The sequence below is a fragment of the Chiloscyllium plagiosum genome, chromosome 2, assembly GCF_004010195.1.
Source record: "Chiloscyllium plagiosum isolate BGI_BamShark_2017 chromosome 2, ASM401019v2, whole genome shotgun sequence".
In the NCBI taxonomy this organism is placed as follows: domain Eukaryota; kingdom Metazoa; phylum Chordata; class Chondrichthyes; order Orectolobiformes; family Hemiscylliidae; genus Chiloscyllium; species Chiloscyllium plagiosum.
Window position 1 is genome coordinate 137,777,209 of NC_057711.1, and position 17,754 is coordinate 137,794,962.

The 17,754-nt window shown below is 39.8% G+C and overlaps 1 protein-coding gene across 4 annotated transcripts in view; it reads right to left on the minus strand.

The window, feature by feature from the left end:
• The window catches only part of focad (focadhesin), a 201,930-nt gene that overhangs the window by 138,627 nt on the left and 45,549 nt on the right, over positions 1-17,754 (minus strand). For all 4 annotated transcript variants that reach the window (XM_043718981.1, XM_043718998.1, XM_043718973.1 and 1 more), the window contains exons 7-11: positions 17,027-17,231; positions 11,204-11,410; positions 8,265-8,352; positions 1,666-1,865; positions 104-364 (exon numbers count right to left, since the gene is read on the minus strand). In XM_043718981.1, the coding sequence (XP_043574916.1) occupies positions 104-364; positions 1,666-1,865; positions 8,265-8,352; positions 11,204-11,410; positions 17,027-17,231 (961 nt within the window). The remainder of the gene's footprint in view (positions 1-103; positions 365-1,665; positions 1,866-8,264; positions 8,353-11,203; positions 11,411-17,026; positions 17,232-17,754) is intronic.

Below are 17,754 nucleotides of genomic sequence, written 5' to 3' on the forward strand. Positions count from 1 at the left end.
GGAACTTTCTTGACTAACCTTTTGTACCAGTGGAATCACTGCCCTGTGAACCTTTTCTCTACATACATTCTTACGTTTGATTTAATGCTGGCAGAATTGTTACCTGGGAAGCATCAGCTTTTGCCAAGTCTTTGGCAGTGTCCAGAGCAATACGAAGAGACTCTGCATCCTCTTTTAAAATTATATAGGCAATCAGGAGAGCAATGTGTTCAGGAACTTTGTCATTCAGAGCCAATGTTGACTTGATAGAAGACAGCCAAACAGAAGCAGCTTTCACATCCGTACTGAAATCATCCAAAAGTTTCCAAGTTGCAAAAATAGTTTTATACCAACTAGTTATAGGGAATACAAGTTCACAAGAAGGCTAAAAGAGAAAACAAAACATATTTCAAGCAATGGTAAGCTATACACGGAATAACAAAATTTAAAAGGATAACCCAAGGTGTGAAATTGTGGGTACTTAGTAGCAAGATTTGAACAAAATAGATGGAAAGTGGGTATGAAGGAAGAGAAAATGGCTTTTCCCACTTTCTTCCAAAATTAGCCTAGATTTAAAATTAATTGACACAAACTCCAATCTTGTTGGAGGCACTCTGAATTTTCATTCACATTATCTGCCCCATGAAGGACTCCATATTAAATCTTCAGGAGACAATTGGTTAAAAGTCACCAGAGACTGGCACACAATGAAATGTTTTAAAAGGTAACAAAATCTTCAAATACAAGACTCAAATGTAAGAGTGAGGGTCCACAGATGAGTACCAAGACTAAGTAACAAGTACCAATAAGTATAAAGTACAACTTTCAGAGGAAATTGTTGGGATTCAATCAAAGGAGGAACAGAGTATTGCTCCCTAGTATCCAAACATTCATTCCTCAACTTCCTCTTCAAAATCAAGCAGCCTGCTCATTCATTGCATTTTTTTATCAGATTTTATTGCGCAGAAAGCTTCTGTAACAGTCACATTAAGCAATTGATTATCAAGCTGTATTGAACTTGGCAAGAGATGCAAAAACACAAAATTGTGTTAAGCATTGCATAGACATTTAAAATCAAAACTCGTAACCATGGCCTATTTAATTATTCTCAGTGTATTGAATGAGGACTTTCCAACTAAGTTTACACATTTAAGTCAAAAAAATGTGTCTGATCACAATGGCCCTCAGCTCAGGAATTCCATCTCTAAACCCGTCTGCCTTGAGGTCCACTTCAAATCCAATGTTAGAAGTCACACAACACCAAGTTAGAGTCTAACAGGTTTATTTGAAATCAGCGCTTTCAGAGCGCTGCTCCTTCTTCAGGTGATCTTTGTATGGTATGATCTGCCTATACTGCGTGCAATACAAAACCTTTCACTGTACCCAGGTGCATGTGACACTAATAAATTAAATCAAATCAATCAAAAAAAAAACTCAATGGGTCTTAAAGCCACCTCTTCAAAAAAGTTTGGTGATTTGTCCTAATACTTCTTTATGTGGCTTGTCATCAAGTTTTCTTTGAGAAAACATCTGTGGAAAGATGCAAGTCAGTGTGGTTTGTAGAACAAAAACATGCCATTAAATATTAGGTGAATTTTATTAAGATATTGATTTTACTCACAGCACCGTTATTTGTTACACTATTTCATAAATCTAATCTCAAAGAAACCATCTTCTCTCCCTTACCTTCGATCTGCTAGTCAAGTCTTTTCGTTCCTCATTCTGGATAATATCAAGGAGTTTCTCAGCCAGTTCCTGGGTGGCTGGTCCCACCTCTGCACTTGATGTATAGTTAACAGAGGATGCTATCTGAAGTAATGGCATCACCAGTATCAGAGCTGCCTTGAGCAGATTTTGCACAGATGACAAAGAGAGGATCTTCAGTGCTGTCAATATTAGAAGGAGCCACACGTCAATCCTTTTATTGTATTTTTATATACAGAGAAAATTGGGAACAATTATGGGTGGTCTTACTACTGGTGAAGAAGACTCCAAACTGCAAGATGTGAGAACATTGTTCTGAGTCATTTACCTTTAACAATGGAAACATTTATTACCTATAAAGTTGTGTGACTGGAGTAATATTCAAATAAAATATTCATTCTGAAGGAGGATCACTGGACCTGAAACCTTAACTCTGCTTTCTCTTAACAAATGCTGCCAGACTTGTTGAGTTTTTCCAGCAATTTCTGGTTTTGTTTCTGATTTTCAGCATTCGCAGTCCTTTCGTTCTTCTTAAAATAAAACTTTATTGTTGCACGTGTTTCAACATGTTTCCTTTGCTTGATGTTTCATTAAATTGATGAAAATACCAGAATCATGATGAAGGATAGTTTTATGACTGGGTAGTCAGTAGTTTAAGGTGGTCTTTCAATGTTGGTGAATTTTCACGATTAAAATGGAGTTTACTTACTGATGCCACATGCAGATATCTTTTCCAAAAGCAAACACTCAGTGAACGACCTTTTCTCGTGTTGTGACCACATTTAGAGTTTTTATCTATGCTTAACTTCCATATACATTAAGATGGTGGTCTGAATATAAAATGAAACCACAATGCTCAGAATAGAAATAAAAACAAAACCTGCTGGAGTCAGGCAGCATCAACAGAACATTCAGGTCACTGGTCTGCAATATTAAGTCTTTTATTAGCCATTGATGCTGCCTGACATCAAGATGTTCCAACAATTTTTTTCAACATCAATATTTTGCTGTTGTAATATTGCCAGCAATAACACTTTTCAAACTTCCAGACCAATGACAATCAAACAAGAAGAAGAGTTACAGGCACAAACATTTCTGAGTTGCCTTAGTTTTGAAGATGGATTGCCAATGCTATTGATGGTGAAATTTGAACTCAACAAAAAATTAAAAATCCGGAATTAAGTGTCTAATGATGGCCCATGAATCCATTGTCTTAACAACCCAACTTGTTCATTAATGTCCTTTAGGCAAAGAAACTGCCATCCTTACCTGGTCTGGACTACATGTGACTCCAGACCCACAGCAAAGTGATTGACTCTTTACAGCCCTCTGGGTAATTAGACGGCAATGATAAATGTTGCATAATCAGATAATCCCTCACCCCATGAACAAACAAAGGAAAAATAACCAAGGCTGCTGAGCTACAGTTCAATAGCCTTGATTTCAATGCAGTGTCACATCTTTATGGAATAAAAGGCATAAAAATGTCCTTAATGGTGTTAATTAGAAGGGATTTTATCTGTCAAATTGTTTTGGCACAAATCCTCCACAACGTGTTGGAGATTCCAATCAAGCGAAAGATCAGAATAAACTTAATGAAGAAAATAACTTTTGCTTTCTCGTGTATAACGGTGAATTTTGTTTAGTGTGTAGCATATCACCTTCCTCCAGAATAGCAGAGATCAAATCATTATTTGCCTAAATTACACCAAGTACCTTCATCGATATATCAGGTCAATGCCACAATTTTGATATAAAGACTGGGGCAAAGGTAAGGGAAAGAAAGAACTGGTGAGGGATAAAATTGAAGCTGATATTCAGAAGCCGTGAAAGGAATTAGTATTTTACGAACAGGGGAAAACGACCAAGCAGATGGTCACTTTTGCACTTTGATATACAAAGAGTTATATAGCATGGTAACAGGCCCTTCGGTCCAACCAGTCCGCAATGACCTTGTTCCCAAACTAAACTAGTCTCATCTGCCTGCATTTGGTCCATATTCCTCCAAACCTTTCCTATTCACTAACTTGTCTAAATGTCTTATAAACGCTGTAACTGTACCTGCATCCACCACTTCCTCAGGGAGTTCATTCCACACACAAACCACACTTTGTAAAAAAAAGTTGCCCCTCATGTCTTTTTTAAAATCTTTTTCCTCTCACCTTAAGAATATGCTCTCTAAGTTTTAACTCCCCCACCCCCACCCTGGGAAAAAAATTATTATTCACCTTATCTATGCCTCACATGATTTTATAAACCTCTGAAGGTTACCCCTTGAATCTCCTGCGCTCCAGTGAAGAACCAGCTTTCCTGTCTATTTTTATATCTCAAACCCTCCATTGCCGGCAACATCCTGGTAAATCTTTTCTGAAGCCGCTCCACTTTACTAATATCCTTCCTATAGCAGGGTAACCAGAACTGGTACACAATATTCCAGCAGAGGCTTCACCAATGTTACAAAACTAAAATTTTCAACTATCTTGTCTAATTTTGATTCTTTTTTTAAAAACTGGACTTATTGCTTTGACTCTGCCCAATTTTTCTCTTTTCAATTCAAATGATAAAAACCTGCATCTGATGCAAAAATAAAAATGGATCCCATAGCAGTTGTCTTAATAACTGTTGAATCACAAGCAAACTTGAGATTTTGCAGCATTGATATTGATACAGCATCCCACAACACTCGTCACAAACAAAGTATTATTGGCAAAGGAACATAAACTACACTTTCCAAAGTTTAACAATGGTGTACAAAATATTTTCATTGCAATCATAAGAAAAGTATTTATTCTGTTTTTGGGACGCAAATTGCAAGCGATCAAGCAGCTTAAAATCAAAGTCAGTCAACCCTAAAACCTACTAAACATAAATTAATACTTTGGGCTTATGTTTTTAAAATAAGGAAAGGTCAACTCATAAATATTAAAGATTTCTGACAAGGAAAATAATCATGAGAATTAAGAAGTTACAACCCACCTCCCCGTTCATCCTTCATAGGAAAGCAATTTTCCTGCAGGTTTGTAATCTAAAATTCAAAAGGTTTTGAATTGCGGTTATAGATAACAAACTACCATTCAGAAAATGTTTCTGCCTAATTAAATTGTCAAGCGAAATATAGGAGGCATCAGCTTGGAATATTTCATTTAGGTTTGGTCTTTGCGGTCTAAACAACAAAACTTTTAATGAAGTATATTGCCTGGAATTCTTCATGTAAAAAAAGCCAATTACAGTATTTTATATGCATGTACTTGTATGGGTTTTGTTCTGCAGGAGAGTGGCCCATTACCATTTAATGAGCCTCATTTACTGCAATGCTTGAGCAGTAAACCACAAATATATTTCTCCCTCTCATAGCCTTAGACAAACTTAATTTTGTAACTAAGGTCTTCACTGAATCAAACTACTAACATAAAATGTTAATCAGATCACAGAAGTGGAATGAATACAATGCCAAGTAGCTTACAAAGCTTCAATACTTGGCACTGGAGTACACTGTTTTGATATAAATTAAGTTTTGATACCAAATAATGAGCATTTTTATCTTGTTGATAATTTCTCTATTCATTGACTTATGTTTCCATTTGCAAATATCCTCTCTCACTAAAGCATGAACAGCACAGGAAACCGCTATATTTTCATCTCGTAATTAGCCAACTATAGACTCAAGTATAAAAACCGAAAGAACTGCAGATGCTGGAAACCAGAAACAAAACCAGAAATTGCTGGAAAATCTCAGTAGGTCTGGAGAAAATCAGAGTTAATGTCTTGTGTCCCGTGACCCTTCTTCAGAAATGTTATGTCAAATATTCTTCTTTTCTTTCTTAGTAATACTGTCTAATATATCGTTAAGTACCAAAAGCTATGCAGGGAGACAAATACAATTATCCATATTTATTACGAGATGCAGAGAATCAAGCCTCTCTCTCTCCAGTCCCTGCCAATAGGGCATGTTCACCCATTGTGTTACTCTTCAGTTTGCAAATTGACATGGAACAAACAATGAAGCTTTTTTTTTCTCCAAGTGCAAGCAGAAATTTTCAGTTCTACGAGCTGAAGTGAAACCACTGCTTGCTCTGAAGGTAGGTGCTTGCTGGAAATACTCAGCAGGTCTAGCTGGAACAGTGGAGAAAGAAACAAGTTATGTTTCAGGCTATCACTTTTCATTGGAAGTTAGACCTGCTCAATAACTGCCATTGCCATGCAAAGCAACTCCCTACAACTCTCTATCACACAGTATGGAATGCCAACTATCATTGGGGACTTGCTTATTTTGCGACAATTAAACTGTTTAGGACTGCAATTTCATTATCCTCAAGTAATTAATCAGTATAATTCATTGCTAATTAACGATACTTGTGATCCCTTTCCCAGGAAAAAGCAAGTTGCTGATCTCTTGTAAATAGTTGGAGGAATATTTTCTATTTGGAGGTCATCCTGAGTTTTAAGTTTATTTGCATTTTCCAAGGTTTTCTGACATAATCACTTGTGACTTAAATCATATCTCTGAGTTCTCTCATGTTGTGGTACTGAAGATTCCTTTTCACTGCAATGCTTCACTCTTTCCCTGTCTGATTACACACTTAACAGCATATTCCAACGTGGATGCTGATCAAGAGGATAAGCTTCATGAAGATAGTGGTCAAGAACTCCTGATCACAACAAGAGAAGGAGGTTTTGTTAGACTACTCTATTTCAATTCAAGCACTGGATGGAGCTCATCAGATGTGTAAGGACATGCAGTTGTAGATTTAAATATAAGAAAATTACAAAAACATGCAAGGTTAGGGCTTATTCCATCAAAATTATGCAACCTCATGGAAACTGATGAAAACATAGGCATAGGTTGAGGTGAGAATGGATCCCATTTGGGCACATACGGTATCAAAAAAGCTGAACTCAAATGTGGCAACTCATGCAGTTAAATTCAATCAATACAGTATCAGACAAGAGCACTGCATCTATTTTACCAATGATACAACAACACGATGCTAATGTCTCTGACTTTGCTGAGTGGCCCACTAAGTAAACAGGCTCACAATGTCTAACAGATTTGGAACTGTCATCATTATGTCAGTTACATGCGATCTTCACAGAGAGGAAGGAATATTTCATCTTATATGTGGAAACTCACTCCAACTGGTCTCAATCAGTTTGTTAATTCAGATAAAATTGGGTGTGATGAGATGTCACATTGGTGGTCCTTGGGTAGTCCACATATATATCAAAGAGGAGAAAGTGGGAACTGCAGATGCTGGAGAGTCAGAGTGGAGAGTGTGGTGCTGGAAAAGCATAGGTCAGGCAGCATCCAAGGAGCAGGAGAATTGATGTTTCGGGTATTAGCCTCATTCCTGATGAAGGGCTTATGCCCGAAACGTCAAATCTCCTGCTCATCGGATGCTGCCTGACCTGCTGTGCTTTTACAGCTCCACATTCTCAATTCTGATCTCCAGCATCTGCAGTCCTCACATTCTCCTAGTCCATTATATGTAGATATAGTGCCTTGTGAGCACGGATGCTCTCAAATACCCAACTCGGCAGCTTGTTACTATTACACAAATCGACCAAATGTTCTTGTGACTTGCTATTGAGTAGTGGTCATGTTAAGCAGAAGGTCCGATGGCTGTGAATTTGGACCTGTCTTCAAGAATGGCATGCATTTTGTCAATATAGTGCACATTTCTTAACTATGTCCTCCTTGTTGGTGGTGTACCCCTCTGCATTGACTTGAGTCTTGCAATGTCTAACATTTGATGTGAAATCAGATATAACTGCGAAACAACCCTTAGTGTGCCAAGAATTACACCAACAGCCAATTTACGATCCACAGTTGGGCTCACAATGTGGCTGACTTCCACTTGCTACAAGCTATAGAGGGGACCTGTCCTGTACAGGCAAGAGGAAAAGACCAGCAAACCACACTTTTTGAACCAAACAACAGGGTGGGTGAAAGAACAGGCACACTGTTCATTCTCCACATTAATGCCTCAGCCAGAGTTGATTTGCCAGCAAGGAGTACTCTTACTTCATGCAACATAATCGGTCGCTTGCTTTGAAATTTGGCTTGCAACTGTCCTCATGAGCGTCAAACGCAAAGATCCAACAGCATTGTCACTTTTGCTCAGCAATCCTGAAGATATTTCATCCCAGTCCTAAATATTTCACCAACTATTTTCTGACTGCAAGCTTGTGTTTTTGATTACCCAACAAAGAATGCAAGACACAAACCTGATTAACTGTGGGAGAAATAAACAGAGTTAACACATCAGATTGACAGACATGTGCTGCTGCACATGTACAATGAGACTTGCTGACTATTTCAAGCATCCTCTAGATTTCTAGCATCAGCACTAATTGGGTTTTGTTTAACAACTGGGAGGAAATGTTTCATATTTTATTTGATCTGACTCATTAGTCAGTATCTGCAAACATCCAATCAACTTAGGAATAACTGGAGAGGAAAAAAAAAAGGCCTGTTTCTTATCAATCATTTTGCTTCAGATTTCGCGGAATAACCTTGTGGCCTCAAAAGACTTTTAACTCTTCCTCATGCGTAAGTGTATTGTGTAACAGTTCAATCTTACCAAGATTTAAAATGGGTTCTTGGTGGCACACTGGAGTCTGTAGCAGAAGGAGGCTTAGTCCCACAAGCATTTCTTCAGCAGGAATACTCTACAAACAAATCAGTTTAAAGAAAAGAGACTTTGAAGAAAACCAGATGTGTAAACATCATACTGCACCAGAGCACAAATGATGACAAAATGATTACGATGCACCAAGTCTGCAGCCCATTCAGAATATCAGAACTTCCTTGACCGACTTATCAGTAACTAGAGCCAAGTGAAAACCGATCATGACTTCAGATATCAAAAGGATGCATAAACAATGAAAACAATCCAATTAAGATCCCTAATTGAAAATTTTTTAGCATTACGTCACCAATTCCTTCTTTAGTGCCAGTGAAGTTTTTAAATTGAAGCTTAATTGGAGAATATGCTTTGAGTTTCTCTCATAATAAACTTTTCTATCCATTCACCTAAGGCTATGACAGAACCTTCATAAACCATTACTTTTGTCATCCATGGAGTTCAGTGACAATTCGTCTGATATAAAGATGAAGAAGTTGGGAAAAATATATAAACTTCTTCCCATGGATGAAGCAAGCAATGTGATTTGAGTTTCTTATATACGGTTCAACAACTGAAAAACCATACATTCTAATTCAAGAATTCACATCGCAAAAAACAAGGAGATTTATGTTTCTGCAATTTTTGGGGACACATGAACTATTTGGCACAAGGGAGGCTACTAAATTTTTCAACATCCAGTGATGCTTCTGCAGATAACAGCACACGAAAAAGCTTATTGGCACAGGGGCAAACAAATTCAGAGACTTCAGAAGGCCTGAAGGAAACAAGAAGTTAAGTTACAGAGATCTGAAGGTTGGAGGTGAGCCAACAATTGTTTTATGAATGTCAACCGATAAGGAGCATTAGATTTGATTTTCTTTTTAAAGTACATTTCAATTCAGAACCAGTCCCCCTTCTCTAATTAAAGTCATTTGTTTCAGAGACAAGGACGGGGAGAGGCAAGTATCTTGCTTTCCAGAATACATGAAGTTAGTGGTCTAGCAGCAGGAGACTGCAAGATATTAATGTTTCAGGCATGTGAAGCCAGTGGGCTCCATATGTGACATGTGCAGAGGGTAAAATGACCCGACAATTGAAATGCCAGTTGAACTAATCTGAAGTCTTGGCAGCCCTAATTCCTCAGTTGTGATTTCTGTTGAAGAAGAAATAATGTAATTTAAACGCTTATTCAATTACATTATAAACAGAGAATAAGGCACTACCTATGATGTAACACACTTGCCCAGCGTAAAGCACTAAGCTGTTTGAATATGCAGCCACACATCAGGTTGATAGGTGCTGTGCACACCTCATTCTGGGTAAATAGTCAATGTGCAGCCAAGCAAAAAATTTCAAGTTACTGAGCACAAAAAAAAAGACCCTTCTGCATACCATTCTGGTCACCCTGCTTTGGAAAGGATCTTGTTAAACTCGAGAGAGAGAGTACAAAAAAGCTTTACAAGGAAGCTCGGAGAATGTGAGGACTGCAAATGCTGGAGATTAGAGTCGGGAGTGTGTTGCTGGGAAAGCACAGCAGGTCAGGCAGCATCCGAGGAGCTGGAGAATCGACGTTTCAGCCGTAAGCCCTTCATCAGGAATGAGGCTTGTGGGCCCGGGCTGAGAGATAAATGGGGAGGGGACGGCGGGGGGAGGGGTGGCGGAAATGGGGTTGGAGGGAAGGTATCTGAGAAAGCAATAGGTGGATGAAGGTAATAGGTCTGGATCGGAGGGTTGAGCTACAGGGAGAGGCTGAACAGGCTGGGGCTGTTTCCTCTGGAGCGTCAGAGGCTGAGGGGTGACGTTGTTGAAATTTATAAAATCATGTGGGGCAAGGATAAGCCAAGGTCTTTCTCCTAGGGTGGGGGAGTCAAAACCTGAAGGGCATATATTAGCAGTACTTCATCCAGAGGCTCACTGATGATGTTACGTATGGTGACGAAACGTCTGAAAACGAACCTTCCAGCTCAGCGAACAAACCTACATCCAGAACCTCAAAATGAGCTACAAATCTGCTCAAAACCTGTTAAAGGGCATAGATTTAAGATGTGAAGGGAAAGATTTTAAAAAGGACCAGAGTGCTAATTTTTTTTAAAGCAGAGGATGGTGTGTATATATGAAATGAGCTGCTAGAGGAAGTGATGGAGGCAGGTACAATTAAAATATTTAAAAGGAATCTGGATGGATATGTGAGTAGGAAGGGTTGAGAGTGATATGGGCCAAATGCTGGCAAATGGGACTAGGTCAGATTGGGATGTCTGGTCAGCACACACCAAATGGACCAAAGGGTCTGTTTCTGTACTGTATGACTCTTTAACTACATTTTAAAGGAAAACAATTCAAAATTCTGTAGCAACTGGAAATCGAAAATAAAAATGTTGCCCAGTCCCAGTGGAAGGACAATAACCTGAACCATGAGCTGTTCCTCTCTCTGCAGATGCTTCTAGAGATTCTGAGAACTTCACACATTTAAGTTTTATAAATATTTTAAGGCACTGTGGAATTGAGAGGATGCTGTTACTCACAAGGGGAAAGCTTCAGGTATTGGTAAACACTTCAGAATATATCCACAAATTTGAGAATGTATGACCATTTTACTATTGATGTGCAGGCACTGGTATTAGAGTGGGGTGAACAAAGTCAGAAGTCAAATGACACAAGGTTACAGACCAACAGGTTTATTTGAAATCTCAAATAACTTCACCTGACGATACAACAGCGCTCCGAAAACTTGTGATTTCAAATAAACCTGTTGGACTTCTGACATTTTACTTTTATATCCTGGTTTTCTTTTTAAATGGAAAATGGAACAAATGAAATTCGCTTGTGCCTTCCACCATGATCTGCCACAATTTATGTCATTTGCTACAATACTTGGAAATTCACCATCTGCTTACCTCAGGAACATCGTCGACAATCATCTGAATTTGGTGAATAAGTGAGGAGAGCTCTCCTGTGATTTTCAGGCTAACTTCACAAACACACAGCAATTGCAGAGATATCTGGGCGAGCTCAGATTTCCAAAAATGAGCATGGCGGAGGAATGCTAGCGATAACTCTTGAAGAAATATGGTGGCTTCTGTAACTTGCGCCAAACTGGTTACCTGGTGGAAAGGAAACAGAATTACAACCGTGCTTTCGACATTACTATTGGACTAGCATTTCAAAGGTCTGGACAACTGGTCTGGAGACAGAAGCTCAAACGCCATCGCAACCACTGGCGGAATTTAATTAAAGTAAAATTATCACTCAGAGTCGTACAGCACAGAAACATACCCTTCAATCCAACCAGTCCATGCCAAACATAAATCCTGAACTAAACTAGCCCCACCAGCCTGCAATTCTCCCATCACTCTCCAACCCTTTCCTATTCTTGTACTCACCCAGATGTCTTTTGGAGATTCAAGAGACTAAGACTGTCGTAAAAATTCATCTTGTTCACTAATGTTCCTCATGGAGGAACTCTCTCTTGTCCTTATTTGGTGTTAACATTTAAGTCGTCATGGGACAAGCATATGGAAGAACATGGAATAGTGTAGGTTCGATGGGCTTCAGATTGGTATGACAGGTCGGTGCAACATCGAGGTCGAAGGGGCCTGTACTGCGCTGTAATGTTCTATGGTCTATGTTCTATGTTAACTGCATGCGACTCCAGCGTCGTGCTTGATTATTAATTATCCTCCAAAAATAACCCAGCAAACAACTATGTTCTATCAAAATGCGACAGACATACTTATACCAGATGGACTTCATACTTCAAATGCAAGCTCACCATCACCTTCTCAAGGTAATGAGGGATAGACAATAAATGCTAACGCTCACATCACATAAATAAAATGTTGTTTAAAATCATTGCTACACAATTATTCTAGACACACATAGAAATATTAATGGCAACATACATACAAACACACTAGGCTGCTGTAGCAGGAATTCATTCAGCCCTTGAAGACTGCTCCAACATTCAATAAGATCATGGCAAACTGGTTTGTACTTGATTAAAATTATGTTATCTTGGTTTTTAAGAAAGCAACTAATGGCTTCTTGAGAATAGCTATTTGGGAAATAGGAAGACTGTGGAAATCTTAAGTGCTCAAGATCTTTAGTTTTTTTTTAAGATTACTTACTGTGTGGAATCTGGCGCTGTGAGGCAGCAGTGCTAACCACTGTGCCACCGTGCCGCCCACAAATGCAAGTGATGCAAGTATTGCATAAGAGAAGAAAGTGAGGTCTGCAGACGCTGGAGATCAAAGCTGAAACTTTATTGCTGGAACAGCACAGCAGGTCAGGCAGCATCTAGGGAACAGAAGATTCGACGTTTCGGGCTGTGCTGTTCCAGCAATAAAGTTTCAGCTTGCATAAGAGAAGCCTATTACACTCTCAACAGTGGCTTAGTCGCTCATACGCTCATTGGAGACAGAAGGTTGTGGTTCAAGTCCCGCTCTCGGCTTTGAACTCTCAAATCAAGGCTGACACTCCAACCCAAATCTGGGTGAGTACTCGGGCTCATAATCATGGACCTTGCAACATCTGGACCACAACAACATCCAAAAGAACTGAACCTTACAACAAGCACCACGAATGATAACCTTTGTACAAATGAAAACCTTTTGAACTCTGAGTGATATCGTGCAGCCCCATGGCACAGCTGCCTCACAACGCCAGGGACCTGGGTTCGATTCTACCCTCTAGCGACAGTGTGGAGTTTGCATTGTCTCCCACTGTCTGGGTGGGTTTCCTCCAGGTGCTCCTGTTCCCTCCTACAGTACAAAGATGTGCACGTTAGGTGGACTGACCATGTTAAATTGCCAATAGTGTCCCAGGGATGGGTGGATTAGCCATGGAAAATGCAGGGTTACAGTGATACAGGGATGGGATGCTCTTCTGGAGGTCAGTGTGGTTTCGATGGGCCGAGAGCCTGATTCCACACTGGAGGGTTTCGATGGTTCTTTCATATATCCTCTTCTTGCATGATTCCTGGTTTCAGTTCCAAAGATTTTTTTAAAAAAGAGAGAGTAAATGCTAAATTAGCATGAACCCATTGACGTGCAATAGTACATTTCCATCCACACAATTGGGTTGAGCTAACAGAAAAAATATAGTTTTCAACTCAGTGATAAACATCTCCTCATTTAAAATTGAAATTAACCACAATTACAAACGAAGCAAATAATAACAGCAAAGTACTGCATCTGCCAGAAACAGGGCACTTGTTTTGGGTGAACTGAAGGGCAGTCACACATTACTCTCTGTCTTTGTGTTGATGTATGTGGTGTTTGAACTGAGCCAGAAGGAGAATTCGAAGATTGTACCAATGACCTCAAATCAACATGCCCATTCCACTAAACTTAAACACAGAATGAAGGCATTAATTTCTTAAACGCACAATTTAAAAGAACCAAAATGCAGTGACAAAATATTTTTTCCCCCCAAAATTACCAACACACGTCTACACTCAAACAGTCATCACCCTGTACACATCTTCCACAGAACTTGAGAGGTCACAGTTAAACATATTTCCTTCACACATGCTAGAACATCTTAACCAGGCAATTACCACCCGATCGACTGCATTGCAGATCTCAATTTCAGATTTATATTTACGCATTTTCTATGCATTCACTAGAATAGCATCCACTGTGGTTTCCCTGAACAAAATGCAATCTAAACTGAGATTTCACTTTTGCTCATAAGTAATTTATGACTTCAGGATTTACCAGTTCTCAGTTCACTGAATGTTCCTTTCGCTGATGGTTTTAATTAATTCCATTACAGTTGGGATATAGAGGAAGAACCTTCACCAGCTTCCATGAATGCAGCTGTTGTGTCATTGTGAAATTTATGGATCATTTGGATGAACTTTTCAGCGTAGTCAACTTTGCCCAGTAATTTCCAAATGCTCTCTGCTGACTTAAGGCCTTTGAAAGATCAACAAGAACACATGGGTCCAAATATCACTCCCAGTATAGTTCTTTAAGTTGCCTGACAGGATCACATCAGTCATAACTCTGCCTTTTCACTACTTGAAATAGGCAATGGGCAAGAGTTTCTCAGCCCTCCACTCGACATAACTATTTAGGTAATGTCAGCAAAGATTTTCCCCACCATTACATGGGAAACACTGTCCTCGTGTTTGAGGGATTAGACAGTGAGGCATTTTTATGCTCTTCAAGGTCTATTTTATTTCAGCACATGGACGGCAACAATTGAAGAAGGCAGCTTACAACTACCTTCTCAGGTATGAACCTGGCCGGTGTCTTCCTGCTAAATATACCTCAATAGATGTATGGGCACAATGATTCGTACCCATTTTTTATAGGTGCATCATACTCCATCTATATTTCCCGCTGCCTTGGGAAAGCAATGAACATTATCAAAGACACCCCTCGCCCGAGTTATACTCTCTTCACCCTCTTCCCTCGGCAGAAGATAGAAAAGTTTGAAAACATGTACCAGCTTCCTCCATGCTTTTACATGACAAATGAACAGACCTCTCATATACTAGAGCTGACCTTTCTCTTCACCTTCTCGGTAGCTGTAACAATAAATTCTGCGTTCTGTTCTATTACCGGGATGTACTTATATAAGGCACAATTTCCAAATTTGCTGATGACACCGCCGTAATGGGTTGGATCTCAAACAATGACAAGACAGAGCTGAAAATGTGTTGCTGAAAAAGCGCAGCAGGTCAGGCAGCATCCAAGGAGCAGGAGAATCGAAGTTTCGGGCATGAGCCCTTCTTCAGGAATCCTGAAGGGCTCATGCCCGCAACGTCGATTCTCCTGCTCTTTGGATGCTGCCTGACCTGCTGCGCGTTTCCAGCAACACATTTTCAGCTCTCATCTCCAGCATCTGCAGTCCTCACTTTCTCCTAAATGACAAGGCAGAGTACAGGAAAGAGATAGACAGTTTAGTCGCATGGTGTCAAGACAGTAATCTCTCCCCCAGTGTCAGCAAAATGAAGGAACTGGTCATTGACTTCAGGAAGTGGAATGGAGGACAACGTCACTGTCTGTATCAATGAGGCTGAGGTGGAAGTAGTTGGAAGTGTCAAGTTCCTCAGAGTAAATTTCACCAACGACTTATCCTGGTCCATCCATGTCGATGCTACAGTCAAGAAAGCACACCAAGGTCTCTACTTCTTCAGAAGGTGAAGGAAATTCAGCATGTCCACAGTGACTCATATCAATTTTTATAGATGCACCATAGAAAGCATCCTATCCTAAACTTGGTATGGCAACTGCTCTGCCCAAGACAGCAAGAAATTAGAGACAGTTGTGAATGCAGGCATATCCATCATCAAAACCAGCCTTCCATCAATGGACTCTGTCTACGCTTGCTGTGGCCTCAGGGAAGCAGCCAACATCAACAAAGAACATCCCAGCCCATTTATACTCTCTTCCACCCTCTTTTGTCAATCGGGAGATGTAAAAATTTAATTAGGATAGCAAAGGCTGTGGATTTGAATTCCATTCGGGGTCAATAACAGTAGTTATTATCCTGTCTTCCACATAACGGCCAAGGAAGCTACAAAATGACATTACACTGAAATAATGGCATTTTGACATGTGACAATTAAGTAAAATGGCAACTGGAATAAAAGATCAAGATGAGAGAAAACAGATTTAACAAGACTAATCTAGTTGTGAATGAGAAACATGTCAAGTTCCTGCCATAGTAAGGAAGGTACACATCAAACAAAATCTCTGCTCTGGAGTGCAGCAGACAGTAACTATTCCCATGATTAACCTTAATTCTGCACAACCTTAATGGTCATGTGTAAATCACCTCAGTGTTCTCCAAGATTGGCTATAACTTGGAGTGACAGGCAACATCCCCTGCATCTATTGAAGTGCATTCAAATACTCACTTTATATCAGTACAATAAAATCACACAGGGTGACAATCTGGTCAACATTCCATAATAAGCTGAGTAGAGTCACTTCTAATATTTGTTTTGCCATGTCCCAGGTGCTCTGAGGGAAATCCTACATTAAGTATTGGGGTAATGGTCCCTTTAAGCAGTACATTTCTTAGAGAGCTGGTCAAACAGTTTGCTTCCAGTCACTGATCATGGGATGAAGTGGGCTCTAAGTTCGACAAAATGAAAAGGGTCAACATGCTGTTAACTATAGGGCTGAGGAGCTCCCTATGTGTAACTTGTGAGCTCAAAACTGTTGGGTTTGATTTAGTTTCAACAGAAAGGAGAGTAGATAAAGGGGCCGGGAAAGGGAGAGATTGAGCAAAAAGAGTCGGGGGAGGGAGTTGAGAAAGAGACAGAGAGAGGAGCAAATAAAAAGAGTAAGGGGGCAAGTCAGAAAGGAGGAAAGGAAAGAGAAAAGAGAGGGGCAGATATGGGGAAGTGGGCAGAGAGAGAAAGTGGCTGATAGAGATCAAAAGAGAGCAAATGGAAATGGGGCAGTCAGAATTAAAGAGGGAGGAAGAGGGCGTGCACGTGAGTGTGAAAGGGACAAAGAGCGCTCAAGAATACTAAACTCCACAGTTTAAAGGCTTAATATCATTTTAAGAACAAATTTATAGATAATCTCATTCTGAAAAAAATCACTTCCAAAAGCTAAATTAAGCTAAAGGAAAGTGTTTTCAACCTTTAGGATTCTATGACTCCAACTGTTGCTTCTATGGGAACTCAAAGAGCTGTAACTTGTGAACTTTTAACATGATCAGACAACAATCTCTACAATGGCATGGAGAGGTCTTACCTGCAAGTGAGGAACAAGATCAAAGAAGAGTTGGAGGACCTGCTGGGTAAAGAGAGTAGGTGCATTCTGTTGCTCTTGAGATTGGCTTTGAAGTACAATCTGAAGAAGGCTCAGTCGAAGCTCAGAGTTCTCTCGCAGGCAGCAGGGTTCACAGTACAGATATTTGAAAAATGGTGCCATCATTTGCACAATGGATGCATTTAACCTTTAATGAAGGGTCAAAGAAAATTTAAACAATACTGCTAGATCTAAACTAAAGATTTTTTTTTCATCCATTTATTGCGTGAGTGCAATTTTCTCCTTTATTGTATCGTCTCTACACTACACACAACGCTCCTCTACATAAAGACAAGCAACTGTTCAGGACCAACACCTTGAGAAATGACACACTGCTATCAATCAAGAGGAGGAGCATGAGACAGGTTCAAGATGATGCTTGACCTTTCCTTTCCTCCAGGTTCTGCCAGCTTCACAACCTCAGCAAAAAGCAAGTTCGGAGCAAACGCTCAGTAAGTTTAGAGTCACAGGCACATACCCACCCACACCACTCTGATATAGTACAGGAGGGTATTAAGGGTATTAAGGAGGGTATAAAAAGGAAGAAAGATCCTAGGAGGAGGAATGGGTGGCCGTGGCTGACGAGGGAAGTTAAGAAACATATAAAGTTAAAAGAGAAAAAGTATAACATAGCAAAGATAAGTGGGAAAACGGAGGACTGGGAAGCTTTT